Source organism: Rhinolophus sinicus, linkage group LG13 (genome assembly GCF_036562045.2).
Source record: "Rhinolophus sinicus isolate RSC01 linkage group LG13, ASM3656204v1, whole genome shotgun sequence".
Taxonomy (NCBI): Eukaryota; Metazoa; Chordata; class Mammalia; order Chiroptera; family Rhinolophidae; genus Rhinolophus; species Rhinolophus sinicus.
Window position 1 is genome coordinate 29,021,853 of NC_133762.1, and position 23,267 is coordinate 29,045,119.

The window sequence follows — 23,267 nt, forward strand, 5'->3', positions numbered from 1 at the left end:
AAACTGTTGTCTGTGTCTACATGAGTTTTTGTTTGTTTATCTTGTTTCTTTCTTGCTTTCAGTTTTATATCCCACATACGAGTGAAGTCATACAGTTCTCCACTTTTTCTGTCTGACTTATTAGCAGATACACATTCTTTTTCAGCCTGGCTGGAATGTCTCCTCCATTTCTCTCTGCTAAATCTAGAGATTCTCAACAGGGTGGCATCACCCCCTAGAGCAGGGCTGTCCAAACTTTTTTCAACGGTTTTCACCAAGGGCCATATGCAGTAAAATACACAAACAGCCGGGCCACTCACTTGAGATGAAGTACGTATTGCCTCACCTGGTTTATTTAAGTAAACTAAATATATTTTTGGAATTTGCTGCGGGCCAGTTAACAATGGACCGCGGGCCGCAGTTTGGACACCCCTGCCCTAGAGGAAGTATTGTACCGTTGGGAGCTGGCAGTGGTTACAATGGTTGAAGAACACAAACAGCACAGGGCGCGAGGCAGGGATGCTACAATCCTGCAAAGTGTGGGACACTCCCGCACAAAAATGAACCAGGCACTTTCTGCACATCTTTCAAATGTCTCAGAGGTCATGTACACGTTCATAAATAATACCGAAAATCTGTTCAAGAGAAGCAAAAAGTCTAGTCATTTGGGAGGTGATTTTGGAGTGGGGGCTTAAATGGAATAAAGACACCGTTTAGAAATCCCTGAATGATTTACTTGTGCTGCTTATTCTTTCTAGTCAATGTACGTTAGCATTTCCCACTACATATTTAGGTCAAATGATGTTAGTGCAAAAGTGTAGTTCCTGCAGAAATACTAAAACCGGTCACAAACACGTAACAGATGGAGGCCCAACTACTATTCAATCAGCAAAGGCACCTCAAACACAGGGGCATTGCTGAATTTCATTTCTAAAATCGGCTTCAGGTTTTTGATAGTAATACCATCTTACATTTCTGTTGCTTGTATTTGTGGCATAACTGTAAGAAATCTATGCTGTGAAAGTTACATATGGAAATTCTTTCTGGGGGAGTTGCCTATTGTTTTCCAGCCTTATTCTGATATTGTCCCCAGTGTTTCTCTTTGCAATCCATCTCTATTCCATTACCAACCCCTCAAAAGACGAGGTCTCCAAAGTAAGTAATAGAGATTGAATGTATGCTTCAGCATGTGGTGGGGTTGCAAAAAGGAGGAGGTTATCTTTCCCATAAAACTTGATCGGTGCTCTAGGAAGGAAAAGCATTTGCCGCTATACTTAGAAATAAGACGCAGCTTATCTGCAAGAACATTGTATTTCCTTGTTCTCTCCACTGGGAAAAATCTTTAAGATCATTTCCCCCCTCTCATCAAATACAAATAAGTCTGGTCTGTTATTGCTTAACATTTGTTTCATGCGAGTGTCCACCATTCATTTTCCTGTATTTCATGAATGTGGAATGGTTTCTGTTCTTACTGCATTATTGTCTTGTTCAATGATTTAACATTCTTTTCTATGTCTTTTCTACAATAGATTAGATTCAATTGATTACGATTTAATAGATTATGTCTTTTCTACAGCAGTTAGATTCAAACCTCCCGAGAAGGATGGAATGTCTTATATATTTTTACCATCTCTAAGTAGGTGCGTTAACAGCATTTTGTGGTCAGCGTGTGAATGAAACAGAAAAGAGGCAGCATCTCAGAGTGACTCATACCTGTAGGAGTTGGGTGGCTGTGGCTCTCTGCTCAGGGCTCTTTACAAGACACTGCTTCACAAAATCCATGAAGTTATCTGACCACAGTTCTGGCTTCCGGAATGTGGGAGGAGGGTTGGTAGGAATCATGAAGATTGCCTAGTTAAAAAAACAAACAAAAAAAAGATTTGGAAAAATAAAACCGATGCTCCAACAAAAATATAACTAGAAATACATATGAAGTTTGATAAAATGATTTTTCCTTTATCTACTGATAAGTCCATCCACATTCCAACAAAAGTCTAAGTATTCAAAGAAAGAAGTATACCAACTAGAGAACCTGATCTAGCTCTCTCTCTCTCTCTCTCCCCCCCCCTTCCCTTTCCTCCTCCCTCTTTCGTATATATGCTTGTCCCCTGAACCTCACAATATTCATCAAGGTTGGGTTGTTTTTTTTGATTTTTTCTAACCACAGTACATTGCCTTTCAAAGTGAAAAGGCAAGAGCATCGATAGCCTAAAGATAACCTCAGCCCCAGTTTTCAAATTTCCCTCCTCCCTAAAGATTACTACCACCACTACAGGTGAGCAGTGATTGCAAGGAGATCATAAACCCAGAAGTCCCCCAAATCACAACGGGTTCATTCAAGCCAAGCCCATTCAACATACTTGAAAAAAAAACACTGGCTCACTACATTGTACTTAGTTAAAACAAACAAACAAACAAACAAACAAAAACAACTATTACTGAGTTTACAATAAAAGAAGAGCCATAGTTTTTTTAAGAAAACTCTTTGCAATAAGCAGCTTAAATTATATTTTTTAAATCTGAAAACATAACCAGTAAATCCTCCTACCCTTCTTTACTTCTGCCCCCACCCCCAAAAGAAGGGAGCTTATCTTTGGGCACATGAATACTTTTCAAAAAACTGTTAAGTCTTTTAATAGTAGGAGAACTAACAGATCAGAGAAGAGAAGGAGCTGAGGTTGGGAGGCATGGGTAAGACTATAAACTCCCTGAGGAAGGCACAGTCGAGGTCTTATTACAGTGCTATGATGAGGAGTGCTGAAGGTGGGCAAAGCCTGGAAACCCCTTAGGGTGTCAGCATTGAGGGAGTTTTGGTGGAGGGTGAACCTATGGGCCCTTAGCACTCCAGAAGTAGATGGAGGTTGCAGAGTACAGAACCTCCATCTGAAGGGAGTCTGTGGATCTACAAACCAGAACTTACACATTTAAATACCTATGAGGGCCAGGAGGGAAAAAGACAACAAATGACCCAGACTGGGTGTAAGTGACAGTGAGTCCAGTAAATTAGTTTGCTTTCCCCTTAATACTACTGTAAAAAAAACATTAGTGAAAACACTGGAGTAAGTGACAACTGGTACTTGGTGATCAGGGAATCGTGGAGACTGACGAAGTGGAAGAAAGCCCATGCCCTGTATAAAGGAGAACGCTACTCAGCTAAAAAAAAATACAGTGCACAAGTCAAAGCAAGCATTTCTGGGGGCATGTCCTGCCAGAAGGCTATCAACACACAGCCTCTGGAATGGAGAGGGGTAGATCACACTGGATTATGAGAGACTGCAACCAGTGGAAGTATATCATCTGGAGCCTAGACTGACACTTATCAATAACATAGAATTAACTGATTTATTTTTGGTACCTAACCAAGAAAGTCGTTTAACTAACTTTCTAATGATGACTAACCACTCCAGTGGTTTTTTTGGTCCATTCCCTTACCCTCATTGGATGGATATCGGCATATGGGGGCTTTCCTTCAGCCATTTCAACGGCAGTTATTCCCAACGACCAGATGTCTGCCACACAGTTGTACCCAATTTCCTGAATCACTTCTGGAGCCATCCAGAACGGTGTTCCTATCACTGTATTTCGCTTGGCCATGGTATCCTAAAATAGAAAAAGAGGGGAGAGAAACACAAAGCATTAAAACTATTGAGAAAAAAACTTTTCTAACAATAAGTAATGACTCACACTTAAAATACATATAAAAACCATACTCAAGGCACGATCAAGCAAGTCACAAAAGAAATTCAAATGACCTAGAGACACAAAAGAGTCTCAGTCAGCTATTAAAACACAAAAAAATAACAACTGACAAAATACTAAAATAAGATTTAAAAAAATTTAAAAGATTAATAACTACTGCTGATAACAGCATAGAAAATCATGCACTGAGATACACTGTTACTGGAGTATAAATTGGTACAACGTTTTCGTAAGCAATTTTGCAATATTTATTAAACTCAAATGTCCATATCCTTTGATCCAAACCTATTTCTAGAAATGTATCTGATGCACAAGATATATGCACAAGTATTGTAGAAATACTTATAATAAAGGGAGGGGAAGAAAAAGGAAACAACCCAAATGACCATCTAAAGGGGCTAAGTTAAATAGAATAAATATCCATACAATAAAACATCACATTAAAAATAAAAGAGAGAGATAGATAACATTTTTCTGGCATGAAAAAAGGTATAAGATGGGAAGCAAAAAAAATTAGGTCGCAAAATTATTTATAACATACCCTTTGTTTTTGTAAAAGAAAAATAATGAATTACTACTAATAATAAAAATTGCTGTTATATGGATAGCAAAAAAAAAAAACCTCAAGAAATATACGCCAAACTGTTGACAAGTTATATATAGAAGGTGGAATCACTAAAGACGTCTTACTTTTCTATCCCATAAACACTCTGATGGCTTACATGAGCATAAATTACATGTGCAATCAGGAAATTAAAAAAATAAATAAATATATATATATATATATATATACATATATACTTGTGCATACCTATACAATTTTAAACAACACATACATATATTTTTACATTATATGTCATAAAGTCTTAGTTTAGTACTTGAAGAATATATGGATATAGTACACATGGGCCCATAACTGCTTGCACACTTCCCCAGAGTGGCACGGCCCTGATGAAGGACAACCTTCCTAGAGTTCCTGTATTTTAGAAAGGATTTTAAACAGATCTAAATATGCACCAGGACATCCCATCACCACCGCCCATGTTCCTTCTGAAATGCCTGTGGCTTAAGTTTGGTTATGCCAGTCAGGAGCAAATGACAGGTAATATTTTAAAATCGATCTCACTTTGTCAGTCCTATGTAAAAAATTAACACAGGAACTAACTTACTGCTTAGTCATTTCCTTTGCTCTGAAACATGAAATTTGCAGGGGTATTTTCAAATGATGGTAGTCAACGTTGTTTTCAAGGATTCTTTCAAGGATTCTAACTAGAAATGAATATTTGGGTAACTAGAAATTTTCTGAAAGTTAAGAGTAATGAGCAGATACTAACCCGACTAGATCAATGGAGAATATTAAGTCCAGGTAGATTTAAAAGAAAAAAAAACAAACTGTACACAATACCAGCTCTAAAAAGACAAACAAAAAATATATATTCTACCACCCAAGAAAACTGTTTGATCTATAATTTTGTTGCAAAATTTAGTACACGCCTGTCCAGAACTGTTTTTATTTTACTATATATATTTCAGAGATACTTATGTATTTTACAAAATCAGATAATTGTAGACTTCCTGTTTTAAAACAGGGTTTTTTTCATTGCCAGGCACTAGTGAGGCAGGAGGAGAATTGAGAGACTACATCCTGGAACCAAATGAGGACAGTGTTTTCAGTAAAAAACTGCCAACTGCTACCTCGACGCTGAATGAGAAAATGTATGTCTTATTCAAGGAAAGCAGTTTGGATTTAATTTTTCTTCCTTTCATAAATATGATGGTACATACAGCCCAATAGAATTTAGACTTCTACTCTACCATTTCTTGTTTTAAATTGTATTTTTATCAAAATTAAACAAGCTTAAACTATGGGACCTGAACCCCAGGGGAGGATCTAAAATAACTTACTACCTCTTTGGTACATTCTATAATTTGTTTTACTAATACTATTAAATCAAGTATTATTACAGCTTAAAAATAAATAACTAAAAGGAATTCCTTCTCAGGACAGAGCTGAAAGTTACCAGTCCAAGTGACATTTTTACTTACTGTAAGTTGACCTGCTACCCCGAAATCTGCAAGTTTTGCATGTCCTTCTGTATTTAGCAAAATATTTCCTGCCTTGATATCTCGGTGTATTTTTCTCATAAAATGAAGGTATTCCAGTCCCTTAAGCGTGGATTGTAATATTGTAGCTATTTCATCTTCTGTTAACTGAAAAAAGAAAGAGAAGTTAAAATCCTATCAGTTTATATCAGCACATTCCAAAAAAGAAAAAAATTAGATCCAAACTCCTTTCCTAGAAGATTAGATCTTATTCAACCGGTAAACATCACTCCACTGACCACTCCCAAAGTTTTACTTCCAACCCATCTCTCCCCAAACATCAGATTCATTTATCTGCCTACACAACATCTCCAACGAATACCTAACAAGCACCGTAAGCATACCATGTCAAACTCAAATTCTTTAGTCTTTATTTCTACCACACCGTACCCCTCTCCTTGCCACCCACCTAACCTTCTCTACTCTCCCCAGTCTCTCTCATAAAAGGTAATTTCATTCTTCCAGTTGCTGTGGCTTTTCTCTGTCTTCAAAACACATCCAAACATATCGTCTGCAATCACCCTGGTCCAAGCCATCATCATATCCTGGCTAAACTATTCTAATAATGTCCTAACTGGTCTCTGCTTCTGCCCTTGACCCTCTACAATGTATTTTCCACCTGGAAGTCAGAAGGAAACTTTTAAAACATAAGCCAGATCTGTTAAACCCCCAGTGGCTTCCTAAGTCACTCAAAATTAAAGCCAGTCCTCACTAAGGTCTTACATGACCTAGTTCCCAGCTACTTTCTTCTACCACCTTCCATTTTGCTCATTCTGTTTCCGCCGTGTACGCTTCCTTGATGTTCCTCAAACACTCTAAGCACACTCCCACTTCTGGGCCTTTTCACCGGCTGTTCTCTCTGCCTACAATGCTCTTCATCCAGACTTCTGTATGACTTGTTCCCTAACTTCACTGCTCCTGCCCAAATGTCACCTCATCAGAAAATGAAAGGGGCCTTCCCTAGCTCCCTCCATTCCTAGATCATTCTCTACCCCTTTCTTTACCCTATCTTGTTGATCAATGCAGCATTGTCACTATCTGATTTATTATACACTATTTGTATACCTATTCATGTAATGTCTTCCCTATTGGAAACATATGCTGCATTTAAAAATGTCTTTGATCTGTTTACTACTGTACCCTGAGTACCAAGAAAGCCACCTGACATATAGTAGGGTCCCGAGAAAAATATTTGTTGACTGATGATGAACAAATAGAAGAATGTCAGAGACTGACATAGACTATCTGATCAGTCCCAATCCTAAACAAACTCAATCGACCAACAAATTCTCACTCAGTTCCCTTTATGACAAACAACTTACATTTAGAAGGGAGTATGCTGTGGTACAAAAAATATGGGATTTGGAAATACAACGACCTAGCTTTTCTCATAAAATGAAAATATTAATTTCGCTTGGCTCTATGTTCTAGCTGTGTGACTTAAGCAAGTTGTCGAACCTCTCTCTCTTAGTCTCAGTTTCTCAATCTTTAAAATAGGAACATCACCTTTCTTCAAGAGTGTCATGAAAATCAAATGATATAAGGTATGCAAGAATACACATGGTTTAATAACTACTACATTATCAATCAATCAATCAAAACTTAATAAGTATCTATGATAAGCCAGGCACTATGCAATTAACATTAAAACTAGCTAACAATTACTAAGCATTTAATCAATACTAGGCACTACCTTTGTAATCTCATTTAATCTTTATAACAATCAAATGAGGAAGGTACTATTATTATCATCACCATTTTATAGATAATGAAGCTGAAGCACAAATTAATCTGTGCCAAAGGTCATAGAGCTAATAAATGATAGAGCTTTTACTAAAGTCCAAGCAAATACCCTTGGCAGGTTGGCAAGCTCGAGTTTGGGGTACCTTCTGTGGCACAGCCGGCTTACTGACTGACACCTTATTCTAAACAGCTGAGCTAATCATTATGGCAGAACTGCCCAGAAGAAATAAATGTGAGCCACAAATATAACTTTCAATTTTCTAGCAGCCACATTCAAAAAAGAAGAAAAACAAACACCAAAATTATTTTTCATAATATATTTTACTTAAGCATATTTATCCAAAATATTATCATTCCAACATGGGTTTAATATTTTAAAAATTAAGATTTTTTTCAGTCTGTTTTTGTAATAATTCTTCAAAATCTGGTGTGTATTTTATACTTACAGCACATCTCAATTCGGACAAGCCACATTTCAAGTCCCCACTAACTACATGTGGCTAGTGACTATCATGCAATCACAGTAACGGCAAATAACCCTTCACAGAGATATGCTCTGATTAATTAAGATATAGAAGAAGATCATCTGTGAACACTGTGGGTAGGAAAAGAATATCAAAGCTAAATTTAAACATTTAAAATTCATTGTTTAGCCAAGATTGGACAGTCATTTTTTTTCCTCCAATAAGAAATAAGTAAAGCATGTAAAAATCACTGGATTGGGTTGGTGTCCAACTGTCGCATTTAAGAAGCAAAGGGGTAAAAGAACCATGGAAAGGAGGTAATTTGACAGTCATCTCTCTACATATGATAGCAGGACAGTACATGTGAAAAAAAGGCACAGAAAAGAAGATGGCATAAGACTAGCTCAGCGGCATTATTCTAGAAGGTAAACTTACCGTTTTATTTCGTAATCGAATGATATCAGACACTGAACCAGCCCCACAGTACTCCATAACGATCCACAAGTCTGTGTTCTTAAAATAACTGCCATAATATTTGACTACATGAGGGCTAGAGAGAGAGAGAGAGAGAGAGACAATACTAATTAGTGGAATAGCCTTCAAACACCTCTATTAATTCATACTATTAAATACATCAAAATTAATTTCTCTGCTCAAAAGATCAATTATTCATATTTATGGTTAAAATGGACACCTGCCTGATAAAAATGTAAAATAGCACCACTTTTCTGGAGGGAAGGCAGTAAATAACAAAAGTGGGGAAAAAAAATGTATGGGTCCTTCAACTCAGCATTTCTAAGCATATAATTCATCCTAAGAATTACAGATATTCACAGAGAAATAGTTACTATCACAGTACTGTTTATAAGTGAAAATTCAGATACCATCTAAATGTCCAACATTAGGGAGTTAAGAAATAATGATCTATCCATGTAATGCAAAAAACATGAATCCATGGGAAATGTTACAGAATACTTGATAGCAAGGTATCCTGTTTACACACACACACACACACACACACACACACACGTGTGCATGCATGCAGGTTACATACTAGTAAGCATAGTGAAACTCCAAAAAGAGATATGGAAGGACATGTACACCAAGTAATATTTAACAATGATAATTTCTCCAAAGGGAAAAGTGATTTTATTTTCTTCTTGTTATTTGCACTTTCCCAAGAAGTCACATGTACTTTGAAATACGAAAACAGAAACAAAAACACTACAATCTATTATAAAGAAAAACTTGGGGGCTCAAGCCTGAAGAGAGATAACTAAACAGAGAAAAGTCAAACATCCCATTGAAATGACATAATCTGCCATCTGAGAGCTACCAGCTTCTGACTAGATTGTTATCAGGGCTAAATAATGTTGCACAACTGAAGATGCTAAAACCAACTCAGCTTCATTAACTCGGAATTTGAAGCTCCTTCACCCTTGGGAAACATGCCAATGACAAAGACAGCAAGAAAAAAACCCCACACAAAATGAATATTAATGAAGAAATGGATGAGTAAGTCTTTTAAGGTACACATCACCACACTTGCTCTCCCATCCTTAAATTCCTGTAATATTATGGCCTCTACGAGGCGATTACTGTCAGGTACTTCCTGTTGGAATATGTTCTATACATCTCATATCGTCAGCAACATTTTCCTGGCCTGCCCAATCAGTTCTAGGTATAGACTCGCAGAGGACCAGAACTCAGCCCCGTATTTCTCTGTATTCCTTGGAGTACTTAGCACAAGTAGACTCTTCAAAATTCCTCTTTGTTAATTACAGACATTTGTATGCCCTGCTTGGAACACAGCTCCTGTGCAGTCTCTCAAAAGTGGCAAAGTCTCAATCTGCCAACTGGAAAGAGCTTCCATAAGGTATCTTATGAATGAGGAAAAAGAAACAGTGCTACCTTCCTCCGGTCAATCCAATCATGAAATACGGGAGTTTTACCACATTGAGAGCAACCACCAACTTACAGAAAACGAAAGAGAGGGAGGGAGGGAGGGAGAAAAACATGCCTGCATTCAGTGTGTGAGGCCCCAGGGCTCCTGAGCACATTCCTCGTAGGTAGCCCCACCTGCCTTAATGTTGAAGCTTTACAAATAGGAGGTACTAACTTCGTCGGCTGACCAAAAGAGCTTCAGAAGAATGAATGCAGCTTCACATGCTAGATTTTCTCATTCTCCTTTCAACTTCCCAGAGCTGCCATTAAATGTTCTCAAATCTAAATGGCACTGGGGAAGCCTGCTTCATCACTGACCACCCATGTTGTCACAGAATTTCAGAGCAAACCACGTGCTTTTCTGCGGTCGCCTGCTGGCCTGACTTCCTGCTACAGCATTTGACAAATCTTAGTTCCTCAAAACTAAAATACTTAACTACTCTTAGCTTGAATAATTTCTTTAAAATGTGAACGAACAGTAATACCTAAGTAACTATTCTCTTTTTACAGATCTATTGGATATTCGAAGGTTTCTAAAGCTAAAAGCATTTGAATTACCTCTTCTTAGCTGTCTCTGTAGAAATGTTTTCTCAATAGGAAGTAAGAGATCATTATCAAAAAAAAAAAAGCCAGCACCAACCACTTTCTGCCTCTTCTTCCTACTTTTGAAAAGGGCTTATTAAAAACAAAACAAAACAAAAAGCTATACAGAAATAGAAACTGTAAAAGTTTAGCTACTAAAACACAAACTTTTTCATCATGCTTTTTTTCTGAAAAGAACATGCATAGTGATTCCACTAAACTCTCCCTTCTATGAAATATGTAAGTAAATGCAACTCGAGGCGTCCAACTCTAAATAATCACAGCAAATTCAAACCCATGTTCTCCCCAAAGGAACACTACATGCCTTTACCTGTCACATTGCTGCATTATAGAGATTTCTTTGATTATCTCCTGCAGGTCTGATTCCACAGGAACTTGCTTAATAGCCACAATCTGACCGGTCTCTTTATGAATAGCTTTGTATACACTGCCATAGGACCTATAATTGGGGGAAGGAGAACATTTATAAAGTCAATGCAAGCCAAGAGATAAAGTTGTAAAAACACAAGCAACTCACAGTTCTGATATCCCGAAGTGCCTCATACATATATACTTAGCTACACTTGCAAAACTGAGATAGCTAAAGTACTTTTGGAAAAAAACTGTCATTAAGAGAACCACAACATGGCATCTTAAAAACCTCATATTTAAATTGTACTGAGTATGTTAGTATGAAATAAAAATCAGTATCATAGTAGCTACCATGCACTGCATACCTGAGGTCTGCCAGAAACTGCATCTCAGTTCATCCTCACAAAACACAATGAAGGGCTCATTACCCTTCTTTCACAGGGAAATGCGAAAAGGCTCAGAGAGGTCACATGACTTGCCCAAGGGCCACAGAAGTAATAAGTAAGTGGTCAGTCCAGGATTTGAATCCAGGTGTGTCTACATACAAAGCCTGTGCTCTCTCCGTATCCTTACTGGGGCACAAAAGTGGAGGTCTTTGTTTTCTTGCATTCATTCTAGTCCCACAAGGTCTTTCAGTCCTTGCTCCTCTTACTCGCAATACTTAAAATATTATGGAAACAAATGAAAAATCTAAGCCCCTGTAAATGCTAGTATCAAGTGAACAGAACACATACAAATTCTTTTTGCCTTTTACTTTATCTTCCCGTAAGAGTTTATTATCAAAATAAATAAAGAGCATATGTATCCATTCAATTTTGGGGCTGAAAGAGCATTAGATTTAGAATCTAAAGACCTGGGGTTTGAGTCCTGCCATGACTGCAGATTAGCTGTCATTTACAGATGTATTATTAACGCTGCTGTGCCTCAATTTTCTCATCTGCAAAATGACAATACAAACTGTAAGACAATTGCGATGGTCAAATGAGATATCATCATCTTACACAGACTGTATCTTTATTGAAATCTTGGATGGCTGTCAGTGAAATAGAAATGAATAAACTGTCTTTCATGTTTGCCAAACACACCTGTTTCTTCGAAATTAAATACGAAATTAAAATAACAGTGCTACTTAATGTAGCAAAGTAGCTGAGTGCTCTAGCTGCCAAAATGATGCTCAAGAATCATTTCGATGTGAAAATAACAAAACGTTTTTGAAAAGTCTACGCAGAGCACATGAAAAATTTCTACAGCATCACAATTCTTTATATTGGCAAAACTAGTATAATGATTCTTAAATGTTTCAAAACACTTTTTTCTTGCCAGAGAAAGGCAACTGCTGACTATGTGTGGAAAACCCAGGCACTGTTCCTTCTTCCTTGCTAAGATAACCCTCTGATTTGTTAGGGCGGCAAAAACTTGGTCCCGGGGGATAAAGCATGGGGGGTCTAAGCCAGCCACAGCAATCCTATCCTGTTGCCTTCTGCCAGTGACTGAACTAACTGTAAGCTGTTCTAGCCAATGAAATTTGAGGGGAATTCTGCTGAAGGGTTTCTGGGAAAGACGTTCTTCCCAGATAACAGAGAAGTATACCTGCCACTTCCTTTCCTGCTTTGGTTACTGTTATGTGAAGCATGACACTTGAAACTAAGGCACCCATCTTGAGACTCTGAGAATTACACAAATGCTAAGCCATCATCAAGCCAAATAACCTTTCTGGAGTCTCTCAAACCACCTTTATTGTTACTAAATGCCCTTATTGGTTAGCCACTGTCACTTGGGTATTGTCTCTTTCATCCAAAGTTATTCTTGATGCACTAATTCCCACACGTGCGAAAATGTCTTTATTTTATTTTCATCCCGGAATGAATTTTGCTGGATATAGAATTCTTCTTTGACAAAATCTTTTCCTCAGCATTTTTACTGCAGTTTTCCAGCTTCTACCGTTGCTCAGAAGTAAGCTTTCATCAGATTATCATTTTTCATAGGTAATCTCCCTTTGTGTAGCTTTTAAGATTTCCACTTTACCCTTCCCATTCTACACTTTTACTATAATTTAACTAGGATTCGATTTATTTAGTACTTCATAAACTGCAATCTGAAGGCACGTCTTTCTTCAAGTCTGGAAAATTCTCAGCATTATCTCTTTATTTCCTATCTCTTCTAATATCTCCTTCTAGAATTCCCATCGGACCTGTATTGCGCCTACTCAATCCATGCTGTCTTCCTGGTTTCCAACACTGTATTTCTCTGTCATGTATTTTGTGACCGGTCTCATTTCTATCTTTCAATTCACAAATTCTCTTTTCAGCTTGTTTAGTTTACTGTTGATCCAATTCAATGGGCTTTGAGAACTTCTTAATAGTTGTAGTTTTCGTTGTCAATTTTCCTATTAACTTCATCTTAATAATATGGTGTTCTTCTTGTAAGGATGTTATTCCCTCCTTTTATGTTTTTGAAAATCATAAACAAACACAAATGTTAAATTCCTTTTCAGCTTGCCCCATTATTTCTGCTGCCTGGGTGTGCATTCTCCAATTTGTTAGGTCTGCTGCTGACCTCGTGGCAGTGGATCTCCTTTCGTCTTGCATTCTTTTCCTCTACATAAAGCTCCCTGTCATGAGCATCCCATGATGTCATGATGGTTTCATGGTTCTCTCAGCCCAGTCAGCTAAGCTGTACGCATACAACTGAAACCAGATCTCGTAGTAGGAGTCTGGGGGTTTTGCCCCTCAAGATACCACACCTGAATGCAGTCCAGGCGTCAGACGAGCACCTCCCCTTTGCCCCAGGCCACAGGCAAATGATACTTCTTAGTGGTGATCAGGCAAATGTATTTCAACTTCGGTTCATAGATGTGGAGCCTCATCCCAGCCCACAACTTCATATAGGAAACCCACCTGCAATCTCCTGACAGGGACCAACATGCTGTACCCTCATCTTATTGTAACAGACCATTTTCCTATCCCTGGTCCATAGCTGGCCATGTAACTTTGTATTTAAAAAAATTAATTTTCATTCATTATTCTTATGTATTTGAAATGGAAAGGAGAGGTCTCTGCATGCACTCACTCAGCAATCTTGACCAGAATACTCTCCATGCCTCCTTCCGCTATCTTGATAGCAAAGAAAACTCTGATAGCTCCTATGAGCAATGAAGATTCATGATTCCACCTACTGCACTCACAGGAGTCTAGAGAGGATTCACAAGGCTTCGGCAATTGTGCTCCTTAGGACCTGATTCCCTACCATAAAAACTAAGTGACTCTATGAATTTTAACTGGCAGAGACCCAAGATGATGGGGAAGTAGGTGTCTCCCACGAGCCGTACAAGGCAAGAATCAATATAGAAAAACAGAAATAGTATCTGAGGGCAAACGAAGCAGGTACTAGTCTTAACATTACTACTCGCCAGCTATGAAACCACGGTATTTTTGTTATTATCCTATGATAAACACTTATGCGAGTCAATGTGTAAAACCTTAAGCACAATAGAAGGAAAAAGGCACTAGGTTCTAACTCAAAACACTTTCCAAGTGCTGTCCAATCATCCTGGTCTGGAGCTTTGGCTCTACTCTTCCACGGATCCACACAATCTCCTGAAAATGCAGAATGACTGCAGCCTCTAGAATCCAATCCAGTCCTTCAGCCAGAGCTCATTTCACAAGGTATAAGTCAGTGAGAGTTCACAGTCCACTCATTTTCCAGAACAATTTAAGGATGGCATGGCAGTTTGTGTTTAGAAAGTAAGTGCAGTGAAGGTCTTCCTTCAGGATTTTGCTCAATGAGGCTTGTTCAGTTTCATTCAACCATGATGATAGAAATCCAAGCATTTGTGGCATCCCTTAAAAGAACAGTATGGTAATAACATGGGAAGAAAGATATGAAGTGTTTTCTTGCTGGTCGTATCTTTATAGGGAAATTTCCACAGATGAAGATATCCATAGATCTAAAACACAATTAAAAATAATCAAATTAGCTTCATTTTTCCTTATATTATTATATATCCTGATACAGTCTGTAGTTTTCTTTTGACATTCCCCAAATCCAATCAACCCAAACAGAGCTCCCTTCAAGAATACCTAAACAAACCTGAAGACTTAAGATTTAATTTTGATTTGACATGAGGTCTGAAAAAAAATGCTTCAGTTGATAGTTAAAAATTAATAAAAAGTTGCCACTTACTGAGCACTTACTATGTGACAAGCACTGTACTAAGTACTTCACCCCCATTATCTCATGTAATACTTGACATAACCCTACGAGGGAGATCCTAATATCCCCATTTTATAGCTGAGGCTTGTGAAGCTTCAAAATATTAAGCAATTTGCTCAAGCTTAATCGCTTATTATGACTAATAAACATTAGAGCAAGGGCTTTAACGCAAGTCTGCCTGACTTCAGAGTCAATGCCTTTTCTACTGTAACACATTTCTATTAAGACATGAAAGAAACAAGTTTAGTTTCATAGTCAGTGATGTCTACCACTCTCTGTCTTATTCAAAGTGTGACCTGTGAGAATTGTAAGATTTAGGGCTTTAGACTCATATCCTAGAGGAAAACAGCAAGGATCCCAAGCTAGAGCTGAAAATGGCAGGCAAGAGGTGTAGAGGGACGGTCGCCTTCCCATACCTTTAATGATGCCAAATCAACTTGCAGTCTTCAGATTCATCTTGCAGTTGTTTTTAAGCAGCACAGATGGTGTCGTCTTTTACTTCCCCTCTCTGCTGGATGTCTTGCTTGACTCCAAAGAGTATTTTTCCAACTTACAAAAAGATGATGACTAATGTTGTTCCCAAGGAGGTAATCCATGAAAAAAACCTATTCCATGTAATCCAGGACTGGGTTTAACATTATTATTGATCTGTATTAGGCATAAAGGATACTACACCCCAAAATAATCCAATGACATATAAGACCTGATTTTAAAGAGCATATAATAACTAGACAATAGACATTTTTTAAAGTTAATATTTCAGGTCTTCTCTTGAACCAGAAGTACTCCCAAGAGATTAAAAAAATACACATACACACACACGCACACCCACACAATTTGCTGATGTATGCAAACTATCTCTGAAGGATAAAAACCTGTTATACTGGTTGTTTCTGGGTGGCTAAGAGGTAGAGGTAGGGGGCAGATTTTTTCATTGTATGTACTTTTATGCTTTTTAAAATTCTGAATATGAATTGATTACCTATTCAAAAATTAACAACAAAAACTTAAGAAAGAGTATCCCTAATATTTTAATGTCCCAGTTATTACAGAAGAATAAATAAACACACAGGGATTAAATTAAAAGGATATGTAAAAGTACAAAAAATTATGATGTAACCTTTATTGCACCATGAAAGTCAGTGATGGCCACTGGTTATTACTTAACATCATTTAATTAATACTTTATAAACTCATTCACAAATCTGTGTTTCAAGAAGTCTACTGGGGGGGCGGGGTAAAAAAAAAAAAAAAAAAAAAAAGTCTACTTTTTCCCAGCCTGGGATTTTGGATTTCTTAAGAAGCTATGAATGTAGTACTGTGTTTCCCCAAAAATAAGACCTGACCGGAAAACGAGCCCTAGCATGATTTTTCAGAATGACATCCCCTGAACATAAGCCCTAATGTGTCTTTTGGAGCAAAAATTAACATAAGACCCGGTTTTATTTTCCAGGAAACATGGTAATAGTCTTTGATTTATTTACTATATTTCAAAATGTTGTACTAACTAACTAAAACGCTGCATCCCACTGTTTTTTTTTTTTTTTATTGAAACCACACTTACTGCATATCAATCAGAAGCTAGGGACTGCAAATGAAAATGTCTGACTAATAAAAATTTAAAATTATAAACTAATTAGTGCTGTTAAATAGAAAAAAAATATGCAAACCATGGTTTTTACAAGAGGAAAACAATAGATATCCTCAGTTGTTAAAAAGACGAGGAATCACTAAATCTGTCTATAATAGTGACTGTGAGAGAGAAAGGGCATTTCAAGCTGTAGATTTACCTTCCACCCCACCCAGAGCAATGCTGATATGCAATATTCCCCTTTCCTTTCCTAGGTTAGCAAATTATTGCCATGAGAAAGGTTCATACTCATAGCCTTCTAGTATGGCAGGTGGAAAAGACTGGGGCCTACTGGTCTACCTATATTTTATGTACACTCACCCTTCTCCAAGTTTCTCTAAGACATCAAACACCTCTTCTGGTTGTTTAGTTAAACTATCTTCATCCAACTTTTTCAGCTGCCTGTGAATGAAGAAATATAAACAAAAATTACATTTTACTTGCTAGCAACTAGAACACAAAATACATTGCTTATTTTAAAATTAGCATCTTAGGAATATCTCTACAAAGTCTTCCCTAGTAAACAACAACAAAAGTAAGCTAAGAGACTTTTAAGCGAAGCTGAAGGGTTGTCCTATGAAGTATTACATGTGTCCTGGGTCACTCTGATGAGCAACATTGGAACCCGACGGTAGACAGCCAGCCATAAGAGGCAAGCTTCAGTTCAACAGATGTAAGAATTTTCTAACAATAAAAATAGTTCTAAAATGGTTTACATGCCTTAAGAAGTCCCTAGATCCCCGTCACTGGAGTATTTAAACAGAAAGTGAATCATGTGGCTGAAATGCCGTAGAGTGGATTCAAGCATTAAATGTAACCTTTAAAATCCATTTAAATCTTGAGATTCTATGAATGAAAATGGTCTAACTATCTCTTCAGAAAAGAGGTTTAATGTAAAGTTAACTATGAATTGAAACACAGTCTTAAACTGGAGGCCAAGGAAGACAGAGAAGACCCTTGCTCTCCATGAGCAAGGTTTTGGTAATTGGGTCAAAACACCGAGATTCTATAGGTATCACAGAAACAGGAAGTGGGAAGTATATGCTAAACGTGATCAAAAGTGAAAAATAAGTAGGCAGCTGGGAGTTTCAAATAGTATCACTAAGACTCTCCCACAAGCAGCCACGTATCTCTGACTAATCCCAAAAATCAAAGATATATGGCTGCTTACAACCTTCTAGATAATTCAGATTTTTTCTGACTACGCTAGACAATGATAACAAACATGGGAGGTTATAAACTAACAATATATTTTTAAAACTCCGAGACCTTTGAAAATTATTAATGGGTTTAAAGAAGGAGCTGCTAAAAAATATTTGAATGTATCTTCTACACAATGGCTTCCTGAAACTACAAAGGACAACAAAGAAAAGTGCTCAGGAAATGGTGAAATATGGAAGTAGTCACACTGGAGATTTCTTTGTAAAGAAAAAGGTTTAAACTAGTTGAACAATACCAATTTAAAAAAAAACATCTGAATTTAAAAAACACACAGACACACACACAAATGTGTACCTTCCTAGAGAAAATAGCAAAACCAGAAGACAAAAACAAAACTCTAAACCCATCAAGTGTATATACCAATAAACGCTGATTTCAAATAGACAATCTTACAGAGCTTTCTAAATATTAAAGACTATGTACTAGAGAAATGGAGAATTGCTCCATGTCAATAACTGGTATAACGTGAAAATTAACATAACAAAACGACTACGCTGACCTTTCAAAATTAAAAGGTCCTAAAAATTAAATTCCAATGACATCATAAAAACTCCCAGCTTCAAAACAAAAAGGGTTGAAGTGAAACTACTCTTCAACTTCAGAAGTGAAATTTCTATGAACTCAGGAGTTAGAAGGACATCCCATAAATCAGGTTTTTTTTTTCCTTTTTGGTGAAGCACTGAATTTATAACTATATAAACAATGGACAATACACATTCCTCAAGTATAATTAAAGTTTTATAAACAGCTTATATAAAGAAAGACCAAATGTGTTCCTTCCAAGTGTTGACTTTGTGGTTTACAAAAAACAAAACTCACTATTTCAATTACACGGAGACCACAGCGTAACAAAGGAAACTGCCACTGCCATGAGAGAGACAGCTGCAAGCCTCTGATAATATTTTGACAAGTCAAACTCTATGGCTGCTCCGATACTTCTTTAAAACAATCTAAGTGCTTTTTCATTTGTTTTTGGTCCGGGCTTAAGGGATCTTTTTATCTCTGGTGCCTGCTAACCCAGAGATTGGCCAATAAGTATTCGCTAAATGGATTAACAAATATAATGATGGGAATCAGAAACCTTTATCAGCAATCTTTGTGGATTTTCAAAATAAAAGAGAATGATACCCTAAAAAGTATTACTGGATTATCAACAAATAAGATTTCTAAGAAAAATCTTTCAATAAGTGACTTAGTGATATTTTATAACATGAGTCTTCATGGAAGAAGCACTATAGCCATTGACAGCCAGAATCTGACGATTCAGCTCTCTTGGCTGGGACTTTTCCCAGGTCCTAAGTAGTTTCTTTGCCTGCTCATAAACGGAAAGACCTGGCCAACGCTTGGACCAAATACCGGCAATGCTCCTCTCCTAAGTCAGATGACCACGTGGATGGCCGGCATCCCAGAAATGCACTCTACATCTTCCACCCCACTATTATCTAATGGCAACTCACTTTTAAAAATTATAAGCTCCTACGTAAGCCATAAACTTTAATCTATCATCACTCACTTAGTCACACACAAATGTCAAACTTGTGAACACAAAGAGTATTTCCTGCATTGGGAGTGCTATCCCTTGCTGGAAACACATGCCAGCTGAACCGCTGAAAAGACACCTGTACCTTTCCAAACACAAATAAGGGTATGTATGAAGTCGTCACTCACAGGTTTGGCTACATCTCAAACTTCCTTCTCTCACCTTAGAACTCTGGTAAGGCGCATTTTATTTATGTATACCTATCCCTCTTTCCACACAGAATTTGACACGGGTTACAACAAATACATAAGATAAATTGATGAAGTTCTTTTAATGGTAATAAAATGAATGTGTTCCCCAACCCCTTTAAATTCACATGCTGAAGTCCTAACTCCCAGTACCTCAGAATGTGACTGTATTTGGAGATAGGACCTTTAAAGAAGTAATTAAGGTAAAATGGGGTCATATGAGTGAGCTCTAATACAATATGACTGGAGTCCTTGTAAAAGATGAGGACACAGACATACACAGAGGGAAGACCCTGTGAAGACATAGGAAGGAGACAGCCATCTACAAAACAAGGAGACAGGCCTCAAAAGAAACAACCCTGCTGATACCTTGAGCTCAGACTTCCAGCCTCCAGAACCGTGAGAAAATAAATTTCTATTAAGTCACCCAGTCTGTGAAAGTGACATGGCAGTCCTAACAAAGTAATACAAACGACGATAAAGTTATCACTTGTATTATCGTTGCTGCAAACTAGGGAGTCCGCTAGTAATGAGGCCAGGAAAGCACCAATCATTCAAGAATTCGGCCCTGCCATAGCTCTTCTCTTGCACATTTAACACATTTTTTTAAAATCTAAAAGACACAGGAATGAGTGTCAAAAGCAAAAAAGTTCACTCTTTTGCACAAAATTATACAACACAAGGCAAAGGTAGAAACAAAACTCAGATATCTAATTCTCTTTTCAATTAAACCAAAACCACAGAGAAAGAATGAACATTATTTCGTTAAGAAATATAACCAGTGTACATTTATAATTGGCTCACTATGGTGCGATAGCAAATCTTTGCTAACATACACAGGCCCTGTGAAATAGGGAGACTTCCAGAGAGGCATCAGAACCATGCAGTTAAGAGCACAGACCCTGGACCACACTGCCAGGATTAAAATCCCAGTTTTGCTGCTTACCAACTGTGGGACCTCCAGCAAATCACTAACCTTTCTGTGCCTCAGTTTTATCACCGGTAATATAGATACAGAGATAACCACCTCGTAGGAGTGTTGTGAGGATCAAATATGTAAGTGGAATCATGTGAAATTACCATTTTTATAGGTCAAAAATGGTCAATAACAACAATTCCATATGGTTCAACAGGAGACATGGAAAGCACTGAGAACAGCGTCCGGCATTCAGTAAGTGCAGTGTGAGTGTGATAATCATTATTATTTCAGTCTCAGCACACTACAGTAGGGTGAATTATGAGTCCATCCCAACCAGCTACTTGCCTTCTGCAATGTTTGTGCACTTCAAACAAACCCCAAGCGTGCAGCCCAGGCTGCCAATCCCTTCCCTTCATCTCTCTATTGCCCTGCAGTCCACACACTAAACACTTCCTACTTCAGCGCTCCTTCTGCTGCAGGAAGTGAGGTCTCTGTGAAAGAGAAGCTAACTAACTACCCTGCACCTCGGAGAAGCATGACTTCCCTGCGTATCAACTATTTTTCTCCAGCTGTGGCAGAGTGACACAGAGCTTAGTGTCCATGGAACAAATCAATGATACAACTGCCACCAACTCAGGAGTTCCGACTTTCAAGGCTCAGCCACCTCCCTGAGCTTGACTTAAAACAATTCCAGGGAGCTGTAGGATCTGGAGGTGATATTCACAACAACAATCGCGGCCTGAAAAGGGCACAGTCTGGCCCCGGGTCTAAGGACCCACTGCTAGAGCGAAAAAGGAAACACGCAAGAGTGTGTTTCAACTCTCTGGGCCTCAATTTGCCCATTTAAAAACATTCTTATTTCCTTATCTACCTTCCAAAGTCGGGTTTTGAAGAGCTGAAAAGGATGTCACACAAACAAAAAAGGAAGACACCAGACATCAGGAATGAAACGATGCCGTCTGTCATTCATACTAGAGTGGGATCACTACCAAAAAATCTTCCTAAATGCTATCCTCCACACACCCTTCCCTTGCTAGACCTTCACCTTTTCTCGGCACACCTTCTGCCTTAGGAGCAAAGCTTTCCTCTCCGCTCAGCAGATCCTCCCCACGCTGTACCCCACGGGTGGGACTCCCTCCCTTACAAAGTCCACCCAGCTTTCCTCTCTGCTTATCCAGATCCATCCCTTAGACCCCTCACAGGTTCTCATCCTGCTTCCACATTCCCCCTTTCCCAGCGAGTCCCCAGGATAGCCTTCCCCCAGTGGCCCCAGTCTTCAGCAGGTGCTCTCTCGAACTTGTCCCCGCCTTCCTCAGCAGCTGCTCCCTTCAGTGATGCCCCCCTTCCCCGAGGATGTCCCCTCACAGCAAGTGCTGTCCCTAACCAGACCCACGTTTACCCCCCTCCGCGCCTGCTCCCCTCTGTCGGATCACCAGCCGCCAGAGGTCCCCTATTCAGCAGGTGCCCCATCAGCCGGATCGCCCGCCCCGTAGGTCCGTCCCCTCCGGGGGGCTCGCACACAGGTGTCTCCCCACTGCCTTTCCCTCCCCAACCCCCTTCCTCTCAGCCAGTGGCCCCTCACCGGCGCGGCGGGTTCCTCAGCTGCACGGTCTCCATGGCGCTGCCAGCAGCCGCCCAGACCCGCTCACTGATCCATCCTCCCCCGGGACCTCCCTGAGCCCGCCCAGCAGACCCTCCCACACTTCCGCTTTCCGCCCATACCGGAAGCGGTGTGAAGCGCGGGGAGCTGGGCAGGGCCGCGAGGAACCGGCCTAGATCACGTGGTGAGGGCCTGAGTCATGTGGCGAACCGGGGCGCGGACCCGGAACTGTGGAGTCAAGAAGGCACCTACCCTGTGTCCCCCAGTCAGGTTCGAGCCTCGATGATGCTGTCTCGTTGCGACGCTCTTTGCCCAAAACACTCGGTCCCCAGGCCCACAACCCTTCTCTACCTCGGTCCCGGTCCCCCATTTCTCAGACGGAGATGCTGAGGCTTCTTGAGAAGCGCCGGCTCAGTCTTTGAGAAAAACCAAACTGATACTCAGAGTGATAAGTGCTACATTAGGGATAAACCCGGGGAACAAGTCCACATAGTGGAAGAGGGGAGGAGTAGTCAAGAAACGTTTGCAGATACGATATTTGAGTTGATTGAGTCAGGATAAGGCAAGAGAGTGTTTGAAAAATAATTCCAAGAGAAGAGCATAAACAAAGGTTAGGCTGCAAGAGAAACAGAAAGATTCACGTGTACAGGTGGCAATGCCTTTGCATTTGCTATCCCTCTGTCTGCAACAGCGTTGCCTAAATCTTCTCAGGTCCCAGCTGTTAGTCCCTCGAATGCTTTCCCCATCCTCCTTATCTAAAATAGTCCCCACGTGGCCCCTTTCTAGTGCAGTAGTGTTTTATTTTCCTTATAGCACTAATAACATTCTGAGGTTATCCTCTTCACTTGCTGATGAGTCAATTGCCTTTCAGGTCCCACTCGTATACAATAGAATGGGAGCGCCAAGAAAGCAGGGACTTCTCTTTGTTTCACGCATAGTGTTGCAACACACCAAGGCGCCCAGCGCCGCTCCAAAGGGGTAGTGCCCTTACGAAGCGTGTGCACCACACTGCGCATGCGCCGAGGGCCCGGCGCTGCGGCCCACTGATTCGCGCAGGCCTCAGCCCCGCCC

General features: G+C 39.2%; 1 protein-coding gene across 2 annotated transcripts in view; it reads right to left on the reverse strand.

Annotated features, from left to right (window-relative positions):
- The window catches only part of STK4 (serine/threonine kinase 4), a 79,247-nt gene extending 56,918 nt beyond the window's left edge, over positions 1–22,329 (reverse strand). The window contains exons 1-7 of one of the 2 annotated variants that reach the window (XR_012491118.1): positions 22,179–22,329; positions 17,050–17,130; positions 10,846–10,974; positions 8,424–8,538; positions 5,725–5,889; positions 3,412–3,579; positions 1,693–1,830 (exon numbers count right to left, since the gene is read on the reverse strand). Coding sequence is in view for 1 of the 2 variants with exons in the window: in XM_019749730.2 (XP_019605289.1) it covers positions 1,693–1,830; positions 3,412–3,579; positions 5,725–5,889; positions 8,424–8,538; positions 10,846–10,974; positions 17,050–17,130; positions 22,179–22,213 (831 nt within the window). In the remaining variant the exon portion in view is untranslated. The remainder of the gene's footprint in view (positions 1–1,692; positions 1,831–3,411; positions 3,580–5,724; positions 5,890–8,423; positions 8,539–10,845; positions 10,975–17,049; positions 17,131–22,178) is intronic. The other variant, XM_019749730.2, reaches the window with a different exon arrangement.
- Between the last annotated feature and the right edge of the window lie 938 nt (positions 22,330–23,267).